This window comes from Neopelma chrysocephalum, unplaced genomic scaffold (assembly GCF_003984885.1).
Source record: "Neopelma chrysocephalum unplaced genomic scaffold, ASM398488v2 Primary Assembly neopelma1_104, whole genome shotgun sequence".
Classification (NCBI taxonomy): domain Eukaryota; kingdom Metazoa; phylum Chordata; class Aves; order Passeriformes; family Pipridae; genus Neopelma; species Neopelma chrysocephalum.
This window is the reverse complement of record NW_020897768.1, coordinates 313,507-339,140: the sequence shown is the minus strand read 5'-3', so window position 1 is coordinate 339,140 and position 25,634 is coordinate 313,507. Positions and strand designations below refer to the sequence as shown.

At 44.8% G+C, this 25,634-nt stretch overlaps 1 protein-coding gene across 1 annotated transcript in view; it reads right to left on the bottom strand.

Moving 5' to 3' along the window:
- The window catches only part of LRRC1 (leucine rich repeat containing 1), a 65,834-nt gene extending 56,088 nt beyond the window's left edge, over nt 1-9,746 (bottom strand). The window contains exon 1 of the mRNA XM_027696032.1: nt 9,554-9,746. Coding sequence (XP_027551833.1) covers nt 9,554-9,712 — 159 coding nt within the window. The 5' untranslated portion in view covers nt 9,713-9,746. The remainder of the gene's footprint in view (nt 1-9,553) is intronic.
- Between the last annotated feature and the right edge of the window lie 15,888 nt (nt 9,747-25,634).

The following is a 25,634-nucleotide window of genomic DNA, read 5'->3' as shown; positions in this document are numbered from 1 at the left end:
TTAAGAAGTGACACAGTAATTTAAACATAGTTTAACTCCCAATTGCATTTCTGTTTCAAATCTTACTTCAGGCTCCATTTTCTTCTCCTACATTATAAACAAAAATTAATGGGGACACCCTTCACTTTATTTGTTCACTTCCAATCATCAGGTGTCCTCCTTCAATCATCAGATAAGGGAAATTACGGTCAATCCTTCCCCCACGCTTTTTATACTGCCTCTTCAGGCAAACATAAGCAGAAACAGCAATTTGATTATAGTAAGCAAAGCAGTGAAAAAGAAATAAAGCATCAAATCCGTGAAAAGCATCAAATCCATGAAATAATCTTGCAAGGGACTGGAGACTTTGCTGGGGAGGTGGAGAGCACTGTCAGCCATGTTGCAAGGTTATTTCACGGATTTGATGTTTTATCTCTTTTTCACTGCTTTGCTTAACATAATCGAATTGCTGCTTCTGCAAAGGGCCCCTAGAAGTTAGTGTTTTGTCTGCACCATTGCACAGCTTCAGTGAGAACAGAGGAAGCCCAACCTCTCTTTAGGTGAACATGCTGCTTGGTGGTCAGGACACTATGAGGAGAATGAGGACTAAATCCCATAATGAAGCAGCAGCACTGAATTCAAGCATTCTGCTGCCTTGGGATGGGTTTAATAACCAGGCTCTGGCACAAGCATACTGCACATTCTCCCTGTTTGTCTGAAGGGCAAAGGCAGAGAGGGAAGGGAGAGCTTTTCCTCATTCCTCCCCACCCCATTTCTGCAGAAGTCACTGACAGAATGGTCTTCAGAAGACCATCAATACGGGTCACTCAGTGCTAAGGATTCCAAGAGGGTAGGACACTCAATGCCCTACGCTAACCAACTGGTGGGATTTCAAACATCACCTCTACTCTGGTTAGCCAGTGGACACACCAGTCTGGACCTGACAAGAGCCACAGCCACGCTTACACACTCAGTGAGCTGCAATGCACCCTGCACTCCACTCAAGCCTCAAGGCACCCCCAGTCGAAATCCACAACTAACTTGTAAGCAAAAGAACTCTTTCTAGGATGCAATCCTGTACATCATTGTCTTAAAATCCATCCTTGAGACTCCTGCCAGTAGCACAGGTGGGAGCACTGAGGAAACCCAGCAAGAGCACAGAAAGCAGACACTTTCCCCTAGAAGCGCATTCAAACCAGCTGCACATTGAAATGATGCGAAAGCCGAATCCTACTTTGGATTCATGAAGTGTGAAAGGAGCTCTCAGCAGACTCAAGTGAAGCCTAGCACGGCCATTATCAGCTTGGCATCTCCCACAAAGCCTGCTAACAACACCAGGATCCCTCAAGTCACTCGCCTGCTTTTACCTCTGAGCAAGGACAGCTGGCAAGGGCAACAGGGTTTCACAAATATAGATCCCACATGATCCTTTGGACCAAACATACTTTAATTTTCAAATAAAGTACTACATGAGATACTGAAATGATTTCTGAGGCCAGGGGCTAACTCACAGTGCAGTGCAGCACAGCAAAGTCATCATCCAACTGATGGCTCTGCATCAAAGAAGTAGCTAAAGGATTTCCTCTCCAGCCATGAGGAGATGCAGCAGCAGCTGGTGATGGACAACAGCACACTGACCTCTGCCCGCCTGTTCAGTGGCAAGCTGGCAAATAGACAACTGCTCCACGCAGCTGAGGTCTCTAATTCTGTCTTCACATACATCGTGGGCAAACCCAGAACTGTTACAGACACACAGCATGGTGAAATTCTGTTTCACTTGCCCAGCCATGTCTGTAGAATATATTCAAGTTGTACTTCGGTCTTGCAGCATCCTAGTACCAACTTTGTCATTATGAATATTAATGAAAAACATAATGGAGGCAGACATTCCAGCAGGAGTCCATACAAAACATGAATAAAATCACCAGATTTCAAAATAAGAGGAAGCATTAATGAAAGATCATGGGCACATATCCTAAACAGAACCAGATGCTGCGACTGCTGTCCTCCCCACTGATGGATGCTTTAAAGCCCAAAAACGCATCAGTCAGGCAAGAAGGGCTACAGGGAAAAAATCTAGGGGAGACAGAGCAAGAAGTATAACCAATGCCTCACTGAAGCTGGCATTCTACACCTACCCGTTAAGTTTCTGGCACCCTATTTTCAAAGCACCTGCCATTTTCTGAACTACTGAAAAGGATGGGCCAACTGCGGGTCCTAGTCTCAGTTGTTACTACCCATTTTAAAAAACAAATAGGGGACTATCCACTAGCCACCAAAAACCAATACACTGCAGCATTGAATCAAAATGCTGCACTACTGAGCGATGCATCGAGCAGGTTGCCTCATACTGTTTCCTGGCAGGCAAGGACTTACTTTCTCTTTTATGTCAATTAAGCAGAAGCAACAAAGGTTAAAGCGCACTCCATGTCATAGCTGTTCCAGTACAGTGGTGGGAAGGACTACCTCTGCCTTTAAGAGAGGTCAGAAAACATCTGCTACAACAAAATATGGATTCATTGCAGTTAAATGCATTTGCCATTTGGAGGGAAAAAAAAAAGAACACAACCAAAGCCCACATTTAATCTCACTAATGAATTTCTAGCATGCATTTTTCCAGTATACAACGCTGTTGGCAGGAGGTAATGTCTTTTTTTAGACCAACTGATATAATTAGAAAATCAAATTTATTTTAGAGCTACTGATATATAATCTCTGCCCACAAACCTTGTCTCATCTGTGTACACCACACAGAGAAGGGGATGCTACCGGTTTACTACAACAGTACATCCCTTACAAAAATGTCCCTGAGTGGCAGCATAAACATCTTTCTTACCAACCTCTTCCAAGCAGAATCTAAACATAACAAAGTTTGTTTTCTGAAGTTCAGTGTTGTGATGCTGCTTATTGCCCTCTTCCCTCCTCTCAGGACCCTAAACTCCACCATCTCACAGTCACTACAGCCAAGGTGACCAAGATCACCACAGCTACTGCAACCCTGACCTTCACATCTCAACCTGCCCTTTCTTGTTTGTAAGCATACAGTCTAACAGAGCATCTCTGTCCATTGACTCCTTGAGCACCTGGTTTAGGAAGCCATCAATGCACTCCAAAACCCTCCTGAATTGCTTATGTCCTGCTGTGTTGCCCTTCCAGCTGTCACAGTGGTTCAAGACACATGTGATGACCTGGGCCTGCAAACATAAGGCTTCTTCCAGTTATCTGAAGAAGGCATCATCTACTACTTCATCCTGATCAAACAGTCTACAGCAGATATCCAAAACAATGTCACCAACTAATCCCAACCTGCTCTCAGTTGGCCCATCCCAAAGCAAAACTTCACATATCCCTGCTGCTCCCTCATACAAAGCGCAACTCCCCGTCCTTGCCTTCCTGGTCTGTCCTTCTTAAAGAGCCTGTGTTCATCTGTTGCAGCACTCCAGCCACATGAGATATCCCACCACGTCTCTCCAAACCCAAGGAGATCTATACATTTGAAAAAAGATGTTTACAACTTAAGAAGCCATAAGCACAAATTTAAAGAGAGATATAGTATATCATCATCTCTTTCCACAGCAGATTCCTGGCCATCGACCAAACAAGTGTCTTCCAGGCTTATGGTTGCATAATGGGAGAAACTATGGTAGAACAGTGAAATTCATGCCAAAATTTGGAGATTTTTTCCTGAGAAAGAGGTGTGGTATGGGAAGAATAAAGGGACTTCTTAAGGAGCTTTCACATTATTTTGGTAAGGTTAACAGCACCCTGGATTTCAAAACCATACATAATAGATACAGACAGTGCTGAACGCCAAGCAGCAGGAGACCATCGGCATCTCTCAGAAAGAAAGTGGGGCACAGGAAGAGGCCAGGATTTGACCAGGTTTGTCAGGGAAGGGGTCTCGCATCAATCACATCAAATAACTCTACAGAGAAGCTTTAGAATGTAGCACCAAGAGGAAAAATTACAGATGGAAGGTACAATCTGTAAGCTCAAACAGAGAAACTAAATGATTCAGAGCTGCATTAGATTAGGTTTACAAACACTACATAAAAATCATTCTCCAAATTAAAAAAAGAGTTCAGCAGACTTTTAAGCTAAACTACGTGCATACAAAATTATTTTTTTCCCCCCACTGGAGTTTTCCAGAAACAGCATCTGCAAAAAGTCTCATGGGAAAGTGGTCATTATCCTTCTAGTTAAACAACTGAGCAGCAGCAAGACATAACAGGAGCAAAACAAGAGTTATAAGCTATTTCTACCACCCACCAATGCAAAGAATACTAGTGATTTAATACAAAGGCCAAAACATAATACTGCATTCAAAGGTTCATAAGATATTTTTATTCTTTTTATCAGTGGAAAAAAATATGCAGAGATTCAATATTGTGCTGCAAATTCCAGGCACAGAGAAATTAAGTTGACAGAATGTATTTGCCCTTAAATTCCAAAGTACGCAAGCAGAAAACAACTACAGACTTTCATCAACTACAGATTGATCTATAGAACTGAAAGCATTTTATTTTTTATCTGATGCTTTTCATTAGAAAAGCTATTGAAACGCATCATGCAGAATGTGTTATTTTCTTCTATCAAAGCAATTTGCCAGAAAGTCTACTCTCCGGTGAAGAATAGTTTTTGATATGTAGCAAATTATATACTGCACATTAGAGCTCAAGTTGAAAGAGTCTTCAAGTTTTCACTCCTAAGGAAAATAAAAATGCTACAGGTTTAGAAAAAAACCCCCACAAACTACATTTTTAAGTTGCTCTATGCACACTGGCAAGCACTTACTATGTTTTTTTCCAATGAAATCAGATACACTAAATATTCCACAGAAGACACTTAGGATGCAATACAGGAAAAGGAATTATTTAAGCAAGTTAAGAGCCACACTCTACCACCAACTCCATATATAGCCCATCCTTTTGAGACCAAAGGGTGCAGCTCTTTAATTTGTCTTGTAAAGCAGAAGTGGTGAGAAGCATGCTGACAGCTAGAAACTGCTGTTCTGTGGGAAACCAGCCACATCTGCCAAGAAAGGCTAGAGAGAGACCTCAGTATTGTGGAAAACCACCAGCAGCTTAATAGTACACAGCCTGCTCCTCCAGCACATCCCATCAGGCTGGCTTATCCTGCAGGAAGGGCAAGAGCAGACGAGGGAACCTGGGAAGCAGCAGAAGGGAAAGACCAGGGTACTAAAAAAGATATGTTTGCAAGGGCAGTCAAGAATCCAGCACAGAAGGGACAGGAGAGGAAGCAAAACGTCAGAAACAGAAGGCAGACAGAGCTGTTTAGGCTGGAGGAAGCAAGGAAGATGCTGGAACATCAAGGACAGGAGAGGATGGGAAAGTATGAACACGCAGGGCAAGGAGTCTGAGACACCAGTGGTAACAACAGTAAAAGGTCGCTGTCAGCAACTTGTGCTGTCATAAGCACAAGTTTTCCATCACATAACTGGGAAAGGGAACGAACAAGGGACCCAGGGATCCGACAGAGTCATTAAAGAGACCTTGAAAAAGAATCAGTTTATTGACATGGGAAACCGAAAGAATCCCTGTGCAGTAGCAAAATGAGACAAAAAATTTGTAAGTTACTGTACAAATATAAATTATTATCTTGTATTCCTAATAAGCTGACAGGTATAGCTTAGATAAAAAAGGTATTTGTAGGAAAAAGGGGGTCACAGAAACTGAATTCTTTTCCTGGTCCACATACGCATTAATGTATAAGGAAGCAAACACGGGAAGGAGTGGAAACAATGGGGGTAAAGACATCGATCTCCCTCTGCTTCTCAAACATTTCAGGTGTCTTCCAGATGTACCCTTCCTACCCCTCTCCCCTTAGAAAAGGGTGAAGAATTCTACTATACATTTGGGTCAGCCAACAGAACAAAAATAAAACCAACAAAGTAATTCCTTCAAAATAATTCAAATGTATTTCTTGTTTCTCTTTAGGATACTTCCAGCGACTCTCATAACGTGCAATGCAACAACAGTGCTGAGTCTTTCTGCTGGTCATTTCTCATAAAGATGCTACAGCAATTCTCTAAGTTTTGTCTTTTGAGGGGATTTTCATGTGTTTGTTCTGTCAGTTTTTTTTCAGTAACACCCTAACATACGCCATGTTCTATTAGCCTCTGTTTAAGGCCTCTGAATAAGAGAGGTTTAAAGTATGCTAACAAAGACTACTTCTGTACCTCAAAATGGAGATTTTAGGGTGTATTAAAGTGTATTCTTTTACTGGTGTATTGGATTAAACCAACCAAAGAACACCTTTTATTGCTACTTGATAGAAACAGGAGCAGGGAGAAACAAGGGAAAGAGGGGAAGCATGTGCATCTAACACAAGATGCCTCATCAACTTGAGTGAAACGCAGCAAGTCCATGTCTTTCACCACGCCACTTGCTGATATTTATCTCCCTCAGAAAGCTTTACATTTGAAGGGATGAAAAAAAAAAAGTGCAAGTGGAAGGAAAGCGGATGTCTAGAGATAAAGCCATCATTACTGTCTCTTAACTTGTAGCCATGGCAAAGCTGGTAAAAGAACTCAGCAATATCTGCTTGATTTCAGAGAAGCATTACAAGACCTCCTGCCTGCTGTAAAAGACCTTTCAGACCACAACTGCCCACATGGGAAAATGAGGTCTGAACTATCTGTGTGTAGAACAAAGAGCTGAGCGGCAGAGTTGGGGGTTTCCTCCTCCATCCAACTGTGGCAACTTTTGCTGCAAGTCACAGAGTCTACAGGGCTCTTCACTATTCCAAGGTGAGGGTTTACAGCAGCGATTTCCTAAGGAGGATCACAACCAGCCCAGTGACACAAACACCTTATCGGTTTTAAGGGATTGTATTATGGCATCAGCACAGCCCGCAGATGACTCACCAGGAATCGGCACAGATCACTGTGAACTTCAGGACTTCCTCAAGCACAGGAAAACACCTAACTAACCAGCCAGTGAGTTACACTTGCTTAGGCCTGACTTGCTTAGGCCTCAACTGAGCCCAAACACTGCTTGATTTTGTGTTAATGCCTTTATGCACACAGGGAAGAAACTTAATGGAGGTAAGGTCAGACTAATATAATGAATTACACTACATTAAGGGTGTAACGACCACTAAGATCTACGCTGATCTAACAGTTTGTTAATTATACAACCTACTGATTTCCCTCGTATTTTGTCTACCACAGGGATGGTCTATCCCAGCTTTTTGCACTTATTTCCAATTCTGTATCTGTACTTTGTATTGGCACTACCCTTTTAATGTAAGGGGAATGAACAGTGTACCCTTGTAGCTATCTTCCACTGAAAGATCTTCCACTATTCTCCTGAACCAGACTCCTATAGCAGAACTTTTAGAACTATTTGCTGGTAGAAAAGTTGAACAGGGCTTTTCCCATCAGTTTCCACTTTCAACAGATTAGTTTCACATCCAGGATTGTAGCCATATTTTTGTATCTGAACATTCTGCAGCATCAACACTTACCTGAGATGATGGCACTATTATTCCATTTATCAGAAATCATTAATAAGGAACTGATAAGGAAAGTTCATAGGTTCGTGCATAATAAAAATGCCTCCCTACATTGCTGACAAGGCACAAAGTACTTAAGGCAGATACTACAAGTATGTTTCTGTGGTTGTATTTCATCGGGTTCTTCCTAGTCCAGCTAGAAATCCACAAACATATTCCTAGAGTATATTTAGGCACTCCTGTAACATGATCTATGGACATTTAAAAAAAAAAAAAAAGATAAACCAAACTTCTAACTTCAATTTTTGCTTGATTCCACCTCAGTGCCAAGGACCCTGGGTTGGTTTTGCTTTATTTTAACCTCCTCAGCTATTTCTTACATGTACAGGACTTAATACCCAGTCACACGTAAGTAATGGGAAGAAGTAGTCTTTTTAACCACCACAGGACAAAAAAAAAGGCTATTGCATGTATTACAGTTCAAGGAAGAGAGGAGAAACAACAGATCGTTGCACTCTATTTACAGAAATTAATACCATATAACACCATGAACAGACATCATCATTTACATTTGTACACAGCAAACAGTTGGTGGTGCATTTATTAGTTAAAAAAAAAAATTCAGAGAGCCATAGGTTTCAATTGGATTTCAGTCACAAGCACATTCAACACCCCTGCAATAAGACAACAAGCCTGAAAGCCAACACTAAGAAGAAAAGTCTAGTACAAAGAGACTCCTGAGTCTGGTCTGTGCGCAAAGCCAGTAAAAACTGCTGGAAGTAAAAATAGCACCCACACGCAGGCTATGTAAACCAGTTTTGGTCTACTTCAGAAGGATAAAGAGCTCAGTCACAACACGATGAAAACTTCTGCCTAGGTTTTTCAAAAGAAAAAAACAAATTTAATATGTCAGATCAACTGAACATCTTTACTACTGTCTATAGGAAAACCTAGCCACCCTGATTACTCTTACTACACAGAGTGAAAAAAAGTTTAGTTAGTGCACTGAATTTCAAAAAGGAAAAAGTAAGACTGTTTAAGTCTGTGTATGAACAGAGGAACTTTGATTCAGGTGGAAACAAAGGTGCTTTTGAAAATTTTTCTGACTAGTGAGTTCAGTTTCTTGTATTCCAAGTTATTAAGAGTCCACGCATTTTTAACATGCAGCTACCAGGTAACACTTCCCCTTTAGTGTCACACTCTACCAACCACAGCTCACAAATGGTTCTGAGGCGTCCAAAGTTTACAGAGGAAACACGGAAAAAAGCCCATGGTTCATCAAGTCAGAAGTAGAACATGCCTCCCACTCCACTGCATCTGTGGAGTGGGAGAGTGCCTCACTGGAATCACTCTAGCAAAACCAGCAAATGCCACCTGGAGAGTCACAGCGGCAGGTACCACCTCGATGTCTCAAAACCATGTGGAATTTAAAGTGAATTCACCTTTGACAATACTACCAATAAAACAGTATGCACAAAAATCAGGCTACATCTTTCAAGTGAGAAGCAAAACACTGACAACTGTGCAGGACTTACACCGAGACACAGAAAAGGTTTATATGTCTCCTGTGTTTTGCATAACGACGTTTCCGGCAGAAGAAGGCAGAAACGGGAACGCTGTTACTTGTTGGAGGGTTTTGGTTTTCCCATGTACAGAGCAGACAGTATCTATCGAAAGGGGAAAAAGGGGAGGGTCGAATACCCTCCAAGGTCTCGTAATTCCGATGACGTGAACGTTAATCACAACATATACTCATGTCCTGTGACTCCGGCATTAACCCCCTGCCCTCAAACAGGACCTTTCCTCCTGCAAGACGCGGGTCTTCAGGTTTTGCTCGTGAAAGCTCGTTTACCACGGAAGCAGGGAAACGCAAAATGCTAGTGCGAAACTCCGGCTCTTCCTTTAACTCCTAGGGCTGCCACCACAGACCGACGGCCCCGGGAGCCCCGCACCGCAGCCCCGGTGCGGGCGCGGCGCCGCCTCCTCTCGCGGGCGCTGCACCGGGAGCCCGGCGGGCACCTGCCGGGGCGGCTCACCTGGACCCCGCCCGGGGCGGCGGCGCGGCCAGGGCCGTCCCCCCGCTCCCGTTCCCGCTTACCTTGGGCAGCTCGCGGAGCTGGTTGGCGTCCAGCAGGAGCTCCTCCAGGCTGCGGCTGTAGCGGTAGATCTCCTCGGGCACAGCGGCCAGCGAGCAGTGGCGCTTGTCGATGGACTCCACATGGCGGTTGCACCGCCACAGGGGGATGCAGTGGAACATCGCCCCGCCGCCGGGGACCGCGGGGCGGGCGCCGCCGCTCTCCGCCGCCCCCTCCTCGCCGCCGGCCGCGGGAGGTGCCGTCCGCTCCGCCGCCGCGCAGCGCGGGTCCCGCCGAGCCCGCGGCCGCAACCCGCATCCAGCGCGCCGCCGCCGGCGGCGGGAAGCGGCTCCGGGCGAGCGCGGCGACCCCGGGAGAACAATGGGCGGGAGCCGGAGCGGGGCGGGACCGGGGGCGCCCCCCTAGTGCCTCTCGGCGGGCCGCTGCCCTCCCTGCAGGGGCATCGCGGGGCGCCGAGCGCAGCGCTGCCGGCGGCCGCCGCGCATTCCCGCGCCTGACCCGGAACACGGGCGGCCGCTCCCGCTCCCCCTCCCCTCCTCCCCCGTCCCGGCTGACATCAGCGGGGCCGGGCCCTGCCGCCCTGCCCCGCCCCGGGCCCAGACCCGGCCCGCCGCTCGCACACCGCCCTGCTCCCGCCCCGGCGCCGCCTCGCCCCAGGCAGCCGGGGGCGAGCGCCCACACAACTTTCTGCCAAGGAAAAAGACGCTCCGGCACGGAGCTTCCCCGGCTGGAAGCGTACAGCGCTGCCCGGCAGCGGAGACTCCGCACGGTGCCGCTACGCCCCGGGGGCTCGGGGGTCCCGGGGCGCTCCCGGCAGCGGCCGAGCCGACGGCCGCCGCGGGCAGGCTCTGCCATCGCCGCGGCGTCTGCTGCGGGACCGGCCGGGTCACACGGTCCGCAGTGACTGGGAGTGCCGGGGAGCGGTTTGGGACACTCATTTTATCGACTTTGGGACATGCCGATACTTACCTGAGGCGCCCGCGAACACTGAGCGAGAACGTGCGCACTGCGCTCACAGTTCCTTCTCAATTTTTAGAACATAACACTGTCTGGAAAGTAACAGAATAAAATGTATGGAACGCTCTCTAGGTGCCTTGGCCGTGGATAATGTTTTTCCTCTCAATTTACTATCCTCAAGGCTTTCTGAATAAGTTTTTTTAAAATCCACTTTCAAAAGGCCTGATTGTAAGGTCAGAAGGGTTAGTAAAGACAAATACTCCAGCAGCCCTCTGCCCGTGTCTGTCGCCTCTGGTCTCCGGCAGTCCCACTCCAAACCCCTGTGAGGGGGGTGATGTCCTCCTGAGCTCCGATGGCAAAACAGTCTCAAAGGATCTTGTCTTTCTGGTTGCATAATAGCAATTTTGTAATCTACACAGTAACACAAAATACTTTTGAAAACAGGCAGTTAACATCAGAGCTGCTCTAGAAATACTGCTAATTTCTTGCATAATTATTATTGGGTGCAGATATAGGAATAGGAAAGAGAGGGAGTTTATCGTAATCATCTCTGTTCTTCAATCCCTGCATGGTACTGACAATACTTAATCTGACAAAGTTGCAATGTATTTATTGTTGTGTTCTTCTTAAATCAGCAGATAAATCTTGCCAGCTACACTTGTTAAATTTCTGTGGGAATTGGAGTGATCTACCTTTTTTTGGTTTTAAAGAGGACATTTTAGGTGCTTGTGTACTGTTACTCTTTGCTGACTTACAAAATGGGAAACTTTAAAATATTACTGTTTTCTTATAAATACCTTTTAAAAATCCATCAGAACCATAGTTTCTTCCTTCCATCAATATATCCAGTAATTACAAAAAAGCATTCATAAATGTGTTCACGTGTGCTCAGAAACAGGGTGGGCATGCACCAGGACCCTCAGGCCTTCCCAGCCCCATGCAGGAGGTTAGATAACTACAAGACAGGAGAAAATCAAACTAACATATTGTGCATTGGCACAGAGCTTGGCAAAGTCAGGGATCCAGGAAGCTGTCCAGTAGATCTTAGAGGTGGAGATGAGGAAGGCCATCTCCATCACACTTAGTGGGTCCCAGCCAGTGGCCAGCCAGGCACTGCAGATGCACTTCTTCCACCTGTTGGTGAGGCTGGTCCTCCCTGACAGCAGGAAGAGGGGCCAGGTTCAAAAAATCAAGGTTCCTGTGGCAGCTCCAACCCAAGATCTGTCAATGGAGGTATTGAACCAGATGCAGGGAAAATGGAGGCTGAGCAGAGACCAACTGAGCAAATATTGAGGCAAATTTGAGGCTCAGACTGTTCACAAGCCTCTGAGATCAACCGAGATTTGCTACCAAGATCGCTTTGCCTAAATTCAGTGACCTTCGTGCCTTTATTCCTGGGGAACCCTCTGAAGAAGTGAGACTACAGGGGAGCTGTGCAGTGGGGCACATAAACAAGGGAGGGCTGCAGCTGACTGCCCCCAGTATGAATAGGACATGCAGCCCTATATAGGACTACATCATGGGGATGGGTTGACATCAATGCATTCGAAGCTGGAGAACAATGTGACTTGCTTAATTGTCAAACAAAGGATGAACATATTAACTCCTGATGTCCAGCTCTAAAAAACAGACATGTGAGTGGGGCCTCAGGACCTCCTGTACATCTTCTGCTCAGCTGGAAGCATTCGCATTGTCCCACAGCTGAGTCTGACACCGGGCAAGAGCTCTAGCAGTGGCCTCAGTGGGAGGGATCTCATGCCAGCTTATGATGCTCTCTGTCCCACCGTCTTCTGTGCTGTTTGAGAGAAATGCCCAGCATGCTCTCGAGACAGAGAGGGCTTCAGATCACAGCACACTGATCTATCTTGGAGGCTTGTAAACAGCTTGAGCCTTTCTTGCATGACACAGACACAAAGTTTGACATGAGGTGTCACTTCTGCAGATGCTGTCATGTGTCTCATAACTAGGCCTCACTTTGACAAGTCTAGACAGTAACAGGAGGGTGATTGAGTATTGGGTAAGTCTGTGTACTTCAATGAAGAATGAGTCAAACTATTTGCATGCTTCTTGTGAGTGTCGGCGAGTCCAGGGGACAGAGTGATTGCAAGAGAGCCTAATACTTATTTATGAGATCTGCCTTCACCAGCTGACATGCAATATAAGAATAAAGATCCTCTTCCCCTTCTCTGAGGTAGACAGCTACTATCATTAGGGTCTTTATAAAATCTTTGGGAGCTTAGGACATCAAGTCAGTGTTAGTGGCCCTGGCCCATTGCACAGCCTAAGATACAGTCTGAGGCTATAGTATGGAAATAGGTATTGAGGAAGCCAAAAGGCAAACCAGTGCTGTTCTTGAGCAAATAGTATTCCCACAGCAAAAAAAACAACATCCCAAGCAAGTAAATCTGTTGAGTTTTGGCCAGTGTAATGAGTTCCTGGTCTCTGTTGTTCTTCTGTGCTAAGAAATATCAGCAATAAAAAACCCTTTCCTAAGCAAAGAAGGGACCAGTTCTGTATCCTTTGTGGCCAGAAGAGTGACCTCATATTGGGGCACGTTTTGGTGGGAGAGGTCTTTGAAAAGGGGTAGGAAAAGAGAATTGTGATTCAGTGGAGTAACTAGAAGCTACGACGAGGCATGTATGAGAAGCTGTGAGCAAGCAGAGGAGGAGGAGGACAGCAAGTTGCCAGGACACACAACCTTCTCACTTGGGCAACTGTGTCCCCCAGGGGTAGGAGAAGTATTGCCCTCTCTGATAGCAGCAGTTCTGCTGCATTACACGTTTCCATGGCAAGCCAAGGTGTGGCTCACGTGCAGAAGGAATTAAGGACTGCTGCTCTCCCAGTTCTGCAGGGAATTACCTGGCTCCAGCTGCCTCTTGATAAGAGAGGTAAAGCCACTACTTCTTTTGCAAGAGTAGTGAAAAAGCGTGGGGAGCAGATTTGTGCTTCTTTCCCAGCAGACTGTTTTCTTCAGCCTTGGGCAGGCAAGGTCAGACTTCTTTGTTTCGGAGGGGAACAGATGAAGTCTGCTCTTGCTGTGATACCACAGTTCACATCTCTTCCTGCCATTCACACTGTGACAAGGCAACCCCCATTAGCTTTTGTGACAGTCACTGTTGCCCCCATTAAACGGCATTCAGGTGTTTATAAACAAAGGTTGCAGGCCAGTTATTTGCAGGACATACCCAGCAGGAGATGAGCAAGCTGTCCTGCACGGGATTGCCAGCAGGGTTGTGTTGTGTGCAAGAGATCACCCTGCTTAACAGGTCAGTGCTTCCAGGACTCTCTGTAGGAAATGAGAGCAGGGGGACCATTTATACATACAGTTACTTCAGAGATGAAATTTGGGAGACAGCTCATGACCAAAAAATTAATGTCTTATAGTCTATCAAACAAAGAGCCATCCTTCCGTCACTACCATCCTGGTCTGGGAACATAGCCAAGAACTTCAGTGTAGAAAAATCTCAATTTCTCTTGCTAGATACCATCATCCTGTGTGCTCCTGAACAAAAAAATTAGGTCTATGTGACTTTTAAGGAATTCAGACAATGAAATGTGAAATATAGATAAGGCTGGACTGATCTCAGGAGTGTTCCTGGAAGTTATGGCTTGAAAGAAGCAAGAGCAAGGTCACCCTGCAGCTCTCCCTCCTCAGCACAGCTCAGACAGAATTGCTTTCTGGCTTGTCAAAAAGCAATTCAAGCAAACAACACCAAGTTTCAAATTGAAAGTCTTATAAAAAGACCCAAAGCAAGAATACCCATAGGTTTGTGTTAGTGCAGAGTAGGTGAGTGCTGCTACAAGGAAAGCAGTAATATTCAGAATAATCAGAAGCTAACAGTAAAGTTCATTGTAGGGTAGAGAGGAAACAAAGAGAATGGATGGAAATAGATCTTGCGTCAGCATAGTTTAAGTAGCTCATAAGGCTTATAGTTCAAAATCCACTTAAATTAACACTAGGAAAAAACACAATAAATAATAATAAAAATTAAAAAAAATAAATAAATAAGTAAAGCAGGCTAAGTTCCTGATGCCTTCTTTGCATTAAGGACCTCTTCCATCCCCCAGTCAGATTTCCTAAGCTTTGTTAGAAAGAGATGCAGTTGCAAAGCACAGAGAAGCCAGGGCAAAACAAGAAGACAGAAAGACCCAAGTATTACAGGTAATGGGACTAGTTTTGGAGATAATAATTTAACTAGCACTGGATTGTTGCTGGAAGATTAGTTACCCAGCACTCTGAACAAATTAAACAGGAATACTACTGAACCTGCAGTAACTGTACTACAGCCCACAGAGCTGCTGAGAGCCAGCCCAGTAGGGCGCTGGAGGTAATTAGCAATTACATACTTCTCTTTGCTCAGTTTTGCAGGCTAAGGATTCTGGTCTCATTTACTCTTCAGTTTCTATTTAAATGGTTTAGAAGGGGGCTGTAAAAGCAGCAGGTAGATGTGACTATAAAGTGTTCCCATATTGATTACAGAGTTACAAATTATGGTACAGGTACCACATCTACAAAGCTTTTGTATGCCTGAAATAACTGATACAGAACCATATAATGTATTACTAGTACAAAGACACATCTAAAAGTTGCAATGAATTATTATACCCATAATATCACGCTGAAGCGGCACACGCTCGTGGCAGTGCATTTAACACATTCACTGTGGTTTTACAGCATTATAAATAGCAATCACTGTGAGCAGAAGCTGTAGCATCTTCTATCCTCTCCACTCCCACCACCAAACAAATCACTCATGTTAACGTCAGCTTTTATTTGAACACAATGAGCTGTAATCACATGAGGTATTACTTTGATTTAATCCTACTTGCTTCAGTTTGGTTTGTAAGGAGTGGCCAGTCATATGTGGTTGCATTATGTCTGATAGTTTCTTATTTCACACCAATTTTCAAGGGCTGACACCCCTCATCTTTGGCCAGAAGAACAAAGAGATGGGTTCTGGCAAGTAAGGAAAAGAGATATTCTGGTGGCTGGGATGGGGTTTTAGTTTTCTTTCTTTTTTTCTCTCTCAATTGCTGGGCTGGTTGTCGCAGCTGATGGATAGATTCTGGGCCCCAACCATTTTTTCAGGGTTTTGCTATTTTCAGCTGATCCAATACAACCAGATATAACTTCTCACAGCAAATTTTGCTTCTCCAACCACCCTGAAGAAAACAAGTAGAGACACGAATTTAGGTCTGTGTTTATTTTTTCAAATCAGCATCATGATGTAACTAAATACCCCTTGACTGCACGCAGTTTGGTGTTCCATTTCCCATGGCCAATGAAGACAACCACGCTGCTGGATTTGGCATGAAGTAAAAAGGCAGATATGAGCATGAGGCAGGTCACCCTGCGTGGGAGGCCCACCTGGAGATTTTGGTAGGCATTAAGCTGCACCTTCATTTTGTGATCTGTATCCTCTGAACGATGAGACCCCCAGCTTCCAGTGGGCTTTCAACGTGGCAAGGGTCAGGAGGAGACACCATCCCTGGTGGAGAAAATGGGCTGGATGCGCCAGCACAAGGGCAGCACCAAGGACCATCACTGTGTGTCAAGAACTCATATCAGGAGCATCCATACAGCCCGTCATTTCATGGACTGATTGATGGACCTGGAGAATATTTTACTGATGGGAGGTACGAGCACCTAGCACCAGGGTAAATGTAAATTCTACAGCAATGAAAAATATTTTGACTGACTCATAATTTTTTCAAAACTTTTTTTTGGCACGTGGTTCCTAATTTTCTTCTTCCTCTCATCGTAGCTGGAAGGGAATTTAAAGCCCTTAGAATAGTCAAATGATGTATTATCAACAATTACACACACACAATTTCACATTTAGTATTCATAAATGCAAGTTTAATGCTGAGTCTACTGTTCACTAATTTCCTATATTAGCTCATATAAATGCATTTTAATTAGACAGTTGTATTCCAATGGCTTTTACTACAGAAGATTTTTTTTTTTTTTTTTTTTTTTTTTTTATTCAAATTATAAAATACCACAGGGGACCCCTGGTGGCCTAGTGGTTAGCATGCAGGACTCTCACTGCTGCGACCACGGGTTCGAATCCCAAGTCCCCCGGGCAGATGGTAGCTCGTTAGCCCTGTGAGGCCATCCATCTATGAGAAGGTCACTCTAAACAAACCTACGTCCTGAGGACCTCACTGCCATTGTCCAAGCTTGCTTGGCCCCGGCAGATGAACCTTAGGATTAAAGGGTGGGCTCAGTTCAGCACAGGCTGTGTCTCACCTAAAAAATCCATTGCGCAGGCTGGAAAGGTAAAAGACCTTTCCCCAAATCTTCGTTCGCGAAGACTGGCCATTATTATTATAAAATACCACATTAGAAAGGTGTTAATGATCTTCAAGAAAAAGAATGAGAAAATTTCTGACATTTCTCCTTAGAGCAAGAGGAACTGAAAGACTGTGAAAGTTGCTTATTTAAGGAATCAGACCAAAGACAAATGAAATATAACTGGAATTTATTTGGAATACCAGACAGAAAAATTGTAGTAAGCAGCTGCACCAGGTAAAATATTTTTGCTGCTTTTAATCATGTCAAAGTAAGAATTGGCATTTAAAGAATTGGCATCCAGTGAGTTACCAGGTCTGATGTAACCACTAGTGCGAATCACAGTTGTCTTCAGAATTAAATACCTTTTTAAAGAGATGTAATGCTGAGGACTAAAAGGTAAACTAGCAATTTAGGACATACATGCAACGGCTCAATCTTCTAGTTAGCAAAAAATATAGTTTAAGAAAGTGGTAACATTAAAAAATAAATAAAATAGAAAAAGCATGCCTCTATTGTTGATAACAAAATGTCAGAGCCTGTGTGTCCAGGTCACAGCACTTATTAACCAGCTACCCAGTTCTGTAAAGCCTGTGCTAAGTTGTCACAAATGATGGTTTTCAAAAGAATTTAGGTCAAGTAAACACTTGGCAAACAGACATACTGCAGTGAACTGGGAAGTTCATGTGAGCACCTCAGAAACTTTGCAGGCCAACAGAAGGAGTAAATGGAAAGCAAAGTGGGCTGGAGTGCAACCCTTTAGCAAATTCACAACTGCAAGGAACTTCTACCAGCCCAGCAGTGGGACTAGACGATCACTGTAGGTCCCTTCCAACTGAACTATTCTACCCTATCCTACCCTTGGTCATTTTAGGAGAGAAGAGGTTTTGCCAGCTACCAATGTCCTCAGTTAAGACTGTTTTGTGTTTGAAGAAAGTATTGATATGAATTTGATTATGTAAAGATGACTGGAAACACTTGAAAATGTATGGGCCAGAAAAGGACCTGGTGCTTCAAAAAATAGGCTTATTCCAGCTGACACCAGTGGTGCAATATACATCTGGTCTTGCTCATTGGTGGAAATCCTGGCATGGAAGTACCATCATGCACTATGGATACTGCTCAGCTTTAATTGTGAAATGCCCATTATTTTTTCAGCCACCACACAAACATAGACCTTGAGCCTGGACATTTTATTCAAGTTTTTAAATCTGTATTTCTATTTCCAGTTTTTTAGCACTTTGTCCAGACACCCCGCAGAGGCACACGCTGACAGGAAGCCAGATGAGGGTGAGAGGGAAACCTAGTCTGCTTTGGCATGCTCATTCAGCCACATAGTTGGCAAGAAGCAGCTTGTAATTTTGCAGCCTACCCATCCATACTGCTTTGTTGTGCATGGCGCCGGGCTCTCTCAGCTTGTGGCAGAGGTTTGACTTCTTGTCTGCCTGAAATCCTACTCCTTGTTATGGGCTCACTTGGTTTCGGCACAGATACATCAGTGCTTTCAGGTTTGGGAGCAGTACAGATGGGGTTGTCCCCAGGTGGAAATGCTGCTGGGACATGGGTTACTGCAAAGAAACAGAGCCCACCCAGGGCCCCCTTTCCTATATATCGCTTTTCCTCCAACTTTCCCAACACAGGCACGCTCATATTGTGGTTCACTGTCTGTCTCTTCCCAGCACGAAGGACAAACTGCCCTCAAGCAAAATCTCAGCAGAAATCTGATCCCAGGATACAGATGTTGAGCCTAATGCACATATGGCTGTGCGATGCAGTATTTCCTTGACTCTTTTGTCTCCCACTTCATCACTTTCCCTCTCTTACAGGACCACCATGAGATCATAACATTTATTTTCTGGAAGGTGGGAAGCTCTACACTGTATTTTTAATTAATCTCAGGGCTGCAAGCTGAAAACAGGGGAAGTTGAGAGGACACAACAGCTATAAGTAAAGCCAAAACCAAAAGCATCTTGCCCTTTCTAGCTCCTGGAGATACACTGTTAGCACCAAACAGGCAGCTTCAACCCTCACACACAATGCCAAGCTGCTGCAGGTTTCCTATCTTTGTCTGCTCCCCTGCTAACCTTCCTCAGCCAAAATCCCCCTCGACCAGAAACAAAGACCCTTTCTTTATGTTTGGAAACCTCCCTAGGAAGCAGAAGGGCACCTTTTGTCCTTCTGTCAGCAGGAGCGATGGGAAGAGCTGATAATCTCCATCGTTAGCTTGCCGGTACTTCCTTTTGTAAGATCTAGTTTCTACTTGCTTGCAACCCCCCCAAACTCCAACTGTCAGGACGATGTTTTCTACCTTACATGTCTGGCTCAGACAGGTATTTTTAAGAAAGTTTCAGCTTTAAGAAAGTTTCACCAGATCATCTGGTTCTAAGAACACACCAGACAACGTGCTGTATTGTATCTTGAAAAGATGCACAGTAATTTTGCTGCTGCGATCGTTTGCTTTGGAAGAAAAAACCTTTTTAGCAGAAAGCAGCAAGCTCAGCCTCCTGTTACCAGTGGGCCTTTTGCTGCCACAGCCATGAAACTTGTCCAAGATTCCTTTGAAAAAAAATAAAAAATCAGTTCACAAAGGCCCAGCAGCATGTGCACCTGACAAGCCTAGTATTTAGCAGCTAAAAATCCCCCAAATCCTCTGTGCCTGGGCTGCCCAGGTGCTGGAGCAGAAGAGCCTCTGCAATGTGTGCCCTGCATGCACCCAGCCAAAGACGCTGGTTCATTACCCAGCTGAAGCAAAAACGAAATTTCTTCAGATCTGTTGTTAACATAGCAGGAATGTTTATCTACATAAGGAATAAAGCGTGTGACCCCACAGCTTGGTGTGGCTGCACAGTCAGCAATCTGGGACACAGAGCACCAAATGGGAGAGTCGCAATATGTTTGCTCAGCCTTGTCCCATATTATAGCATCTCGGCTAAAAAAAAAGGATTTTATTTTGAGTTCAGCCTGCATCCATGCTGATTATTTTGAGGTAGATTTGTAGCCCATGCAAACTACTTACTTTGGAGATTGCTGCCATTTCTCAAGAAGTAAATCCTGGCTGCAGCCTCAGCTTTAAAGGGTCTGTGCTTCTCTAACAAGCTGTGTAACATGCAGTTTCCATCTGTCTTGTCAGTCCTACTCTTGACTTCCAGCAGAAAAAAAAGTCCCCAGCTCATTCCTAGAAAAGATTGTGTGTTGCCCACTTGATGAACAGATATATTTGCAGGCAGCCTGAGTACAAGCTTCTTAAAAGGAAAATATGCACCCAGGGATAAAGTTTTCCAGCCTACATGAATGTAGATGTATCTGTAAATGGACATCAATCAATTATTGATTTTAATGTGAGCTGTATCTGGGCTTTTGTACTGAGAAAGCAAAATCCTCTGTGTTTGCTGTAAATCTAGGGTCTGCTGCTTGCAAAACTTTTAATCTCTTTTTGTCACTCCAAGTCAAATCTTCAGTTTTACAATGACTAAAAGCAGCATCTCATATCTTCCAGAGAGCTCTTCAAAGCCACAAGGAGAAAGAGTCCCCCTAGAAATCACTGCAGGCTTCATCTCTCCAGGGATGACCATGAGTGCCAGAGGGAAAAGTGGCTGTGTCCAACTTCAAATATAGATGTTGGAGTGCAATCCCATTTCTTCTTCATCTGTATTTGCCAACACTGTTCGCATGGCCCACAATGTCCTTCAGAATGACAGAAAAGGATTAATAAGTCTTCTCCAAGAGGGTGAAGGCTGGGCAGTCCACAGGCTGTCACCAGTTCCTCAGCGGTTTAGAAGCCATGTTCAGAAGCAGACAATCATTCAGCCCAAGGCAAGCAAATTCAGAGTAGTAATACAATTTCTAGGGCAGGGACATGATATTTGATTCGCTCCCCCAGCCCAGTTAGTCTTGCACCAGGAGAGGAGACAGCTCATTTCCAGTCAACCATGGCCAGCTCTTCAGCTGCCAGCAGCTCCCTGATGGGAGAAGTCCTGTAACACGTCCTCTTCAGAAGCTGCTGTTAGCTCCTCACTGCCTGCAGAGTAGTCTGCTTCTACCACACTCTGCTCCTCTCCCTGTTATGGAAACAGCACTGAGACAAGCATCGTGTCATCCACATCTGCCATGGTGGTTTTCTCCCTGCCTGAATCTTTCACCTGAATGTTTCACCTTGTTTCAGAGTCCAGAAACCAGCACAGTTACTGAACTGGGAGCAAATCCCAGGACTTGGGAGTCCTATCAGGAGCACCCCAGGTTGCTGTCCACCTGAGCAGCTGTGGGCATGCCTTCCCTTCCACAGTGGGCAGGAAAGGATGCACAGGGGTTGAGCAACTTTCCATCTACCAGTCCTGTAGAGCTGTGTATGGAAACATAACATGCTCATCTCTTTCTGAAGCACTCGCTCAGTGCTGAACCAGTGAGTGAGTAGATAAATAAATGCATACCTGGCCACCTTAGGAAACTTCAGCAGCTACAGAGGCTGATTCCTCCTGCAGATGCGCCTCATGCACCAGCCTGGTAGGAATGAAACTACCATGCTGGTACATGAAGGGTATGTATCTAGTGTGTGTGCCCATTTATACCAGAAAGAGGTCTAGTCTTAATTTTTCTACTGAGTTTGTCCCCCTATAAAATCTGCTTTCATGATGTCAAGCAAGTGTTCAGAGAGCCTAAGCTGCCTGCTGGATGGAAAGACAATGTGGTTTAAAATCAGTTTAAATTAAAGAAATAAAGGGAACAAAGCTAAGAGAAGTAGCATTTTTTTTCTTGAAACTTTAGACTGAAAATAAAATGCAGATTTTTATGAACGTTTCCACATTTTATGAACAAACATGAAATCCACGAGGTACAGACAGCCAGTTGCCAGTCTTTCTGCCAGCTCAGGTTTTTATAAGTTGTTGGAGTGTGTCTGACAAGCAATGTCAAATCATAATCAGAAGACAGGAATGTTTGGCAATGAGGATGACGCCATTAGAGCTGCAAGAATGAGGAGGCTGGATGAGAGCTTAGATGCAGGGGAGGCTTGGGCTGAGAAACAGCCTCCATGATGGTGCAGGCAGGGGAGCCTGCAGCAAAGGAAAGGTGGGTGGTGATGGCTCATGAGCTGCAGGAGAAAGAAGGCCAGGTTGGATGGTACAGGCCAGAAGGCCTGGTCTAGCGGAAGCTGTCCCTCTCCATGGCAGGGGGGTTGGAATGAGTTGATCTTTAAGGTCCCTTCCAACCCAAACCATTCTATGATTCTGAGAAGAAGCAAAGTGAAGCTCTCTGGGCAGGTGTAGCTGCAGGCACGCTGTGATTACCTAACGCTGGCAAAGTCTTTATGGGATTAGACAATCAGGACTCCTGCAAGCAGAGGAATGCACCCTCAAGAATTCATAAGAATTTTGAAAAAACAAGCTGCAGTCCAAAGCCACAGTAAAAACTGCAATAAACTCCAGTGAAGGCAGCACTGGATAAAGGAATAAATGTAGTGAACTTCTCAGTGTTTAGGAATGCAAGAGTTCTGCAAAGCAAGCTGTTACATAAATTGCACTTAGGTTGTAAAAAAAAAAAAAGGAGAGAGAGAAATTGAGAAAGGAGCAGGTTAAATACATGTTCTGTATCCAGTAAGAGTTTAATTACCTTGATAAGTGAAAATTATTCCATTGCTTTATGAGTGGTAAGCTTGGAGTTTGGCAATACCCAATACACACAGAATATTTTTAAGCAGTGCTCTGCAAACTGTCAACAACACGTGGCTTTACAACTAAACAACCTTTGCAGACCTTTGAAAATGAGGACATCCAGTGGTTGAACGTTGTAACTGAGATTTTCATCAAGGATTTATGTCTAGGGCAGAACCTCACCAGTTACGTCAAATTTCTGCCCTCTGCAGAGACCTGAAGTAGGTCGTGTGTGTAGCAAAGGCTTTTACAGAAGTCCTCTGTGCTGGGGTAAATTCTGCTTAATTAAAGGGCTCATGGTTGTAACAAACTGTTTGAGGCAAGCTGAGTATGATCCTGTAATACCTAGAATATTGCTTCACCTTTCTTTCTCTGCTTCCCTGTGATCATAGGCTTATGCTGTCATTTATATATTAAAAAAAAAAAGAATGCAAGCTTCCAAATCCCATCACATTTCTAGTTTGGCCTCTAGGTCTCTTATTTAGTTACAGAGAGTAAACATGGCTGCGAGTTTTCGAAACCCTTAGCACCTAGCCAGTCCCTCTGGAACCAATCAGTACAGCAAGTGTCACAGACCACGCTTTTAGTAATTTAGCCTTAGATGCACAGGTTTGAATATTTATACCTAGCTCCTATATTACTATGATATTTAAAGGCCAGTTGCAGTAATTAATCACAATTCCAAACACATATTGTAGGAGAGGAACTAAAATATTAATAGATCAAGCTCATGCTTTCCTGACATGATATTGCAGCAGAACATAATATATACGTTCTCAACAATATATAATTCCAGGACAAGAATATTGTGCCTTGTATGGACTATAGGAGGAACAGAAAGAAAATATGTAAAAATCAGTCACATCTAGAGAAAATGGGTCACTGGAGCTTTTGCACATGTACAGGCCCTGAATTCCCCTGGGGAATGGCCATATAATATCACTCGGCTATAAGCAACTTCTCACCCAACACTGGGCACTGAATTTGGCAGCTGAGAATTGCAGGACTGTGCTGAGTTTCCAGGATGAACTGGGTAAGGCCAGCAAGGAGAAAAACTCCTACCTTCTTCAAAATTGATTTTGGACTAATGTCAGTCTGAACTGTGTCTACATGCCCCAGAGTAATCCCTTGAAGATTTGTCAGGTAGCCCTTCATACAATTCATATCTCTGAACCATCAAAGTCAACTATTTAAAAGAAAAAGAGCACCCTGGACCTTCTCCCATCCTCCATCAATCCATTTCAACATGGAGTGCATGGTGCAGTCTGAGGGCAGAAGCTTGTGTAGTCTCCACCTTCTGTTCCCACTGTTTTTTCCTGTCTAGGCTGACTGTAGTTGCACTGATTAAGGCTCCTCACCTGTAACCTGCTTCTCAGTGCACTCTAATCACAGAATGACAAAACATGCTGAATTGGAAGGGACCCACAAGGAGTCCAACTCCTGGCCCTGGACAGAACCGTCCCCAAGAATCACATCGTGTGCCTGAGAGCATTGTCCAAATGCTTCTTGAACTCTGTCAGCCTTGGTGCTGTGAACACTTCCCTGGGGAGCCTGTTCCAGTGCCCAATCACCCATCAGGGGAAGAACCTTTTTCTAATATCCAACCTAAACTTCCCCTGACACAACTTCAGGCCATTCCCTTGGCTTCTGTCACTGGTCAGCACCGAGAGGAGATCAGTGCCTGCCACTGCCCTTCACAAGGGGAGTTGTAGATGGCAACGAGGTCTCCCCTCAGTCTCCTTTTCTCCAGGGTGAACAGACCAAGCGACTCAACAGCTCCTCATACAGCTTCCCCTCAAGGTAGACTTATCTTCTTCCCCTCCCAGAATTATCTTCTCTCTAACTTTACCAGGCACTGAAGTAACACTGACAGACCTGTAGTTTCCAGGGTCCTCCTTCTTGCCCTTCTTGAAAATCGAGACAACGCTTGCCAGCTTGCAGTCAGCTGGGACTCTCTGGATTCCCAAGACCACTCAGAAATCAAGAGGTTTTGCAATTACATCAGCCAGCTCTTTGAGGAATCAGGATGGTTCTGTGCAGGGCTAAGGGTTGGACTTGATGATCCTTGTGGGTGCCTTCCAGCTCCGCATATTCTGCAATTCTGTGAATCCCATCAGGCCCCATGACAGGGATCCCATGTAGGGATCCAGCTGGAGCAAAAGATCCTGCACTGTTTCAGGGTTGACTGGGAGTTGATCATTCTTACAGTCATGGTCCTCTAACTCAGGGCACTGAGATGCCCCTGGTCCCTCATCCATGTTGAAGATAGAGGCAAAGAAAGCATTAAACACCTCTGCCTTGTCTCTGCCCCTGTTTGGGAGGTGACCATCCTCATCCTGTAACAGGCCAATGATATCTCTATACTGCCTATTGCCACTAATATATTGGGAAAAACTCTTTTTATTGTCCCCCACATTTCTGGCCAGCTTTGACTCCAGTTCAGTTTTGGCCATGCGGATTTTCACCCTACAGTGACAAGCAGAATCTCTGTATTCTTCCCATGTCACTTGACTTTGCTTCCACTGGGTGTACACCTTTCTTTTCTGTCTTATTTCCAAGAGAAGATCCCTGCTCAGCCAAGCCACCCTTCTGCCTCACCTGCTTGACTTCCAACATATGGGAATTGCCTGCTCCTGTGCCCCATGGAGGTGATGTTTGAAAAGTGACCAGCTCTGCTGGACCCCAGCACCTACAAAAGCATTTTCCCAGGGGACTTTAGGACCTTACTAATTCTGTGAGCAGCCTGAAGTCTGCTCTCCTCATGTCCAGAGTTGGCACTTTTCCTCCTGTTAACAGAGATTTTAAACTCAATCACTTTGTGGTCACTCTGGCCAAGACGGCCACCAATCTCCACTTCCCTCACAAGATCCACTCTGTTGACAAGCAGCAGATCAAGAAGTCCATTTTTCCAAGTCAGCTCCCTTAGGATCTGTTTCATAAAATTGTCATACAGGTGTTTTAGGCATCTTCTGGCCCAGGTTGTACCAGCTGTGTGATGCTTCCAGTTTATTTCTGGCAAGCTGAAGTCCTCCATAAGGACAAGGACAGTTGATTTGGATGTGTCCCTTAGCTCCTCAAAGAATAATTCATTGACATCATCGTCCTAGCTGGGAGGTCTATAGTAGACTCCCACGATGACATTGCATTATTTGTTTGCCCCTTGATTCTTAAGCGTAAGTCGATGTT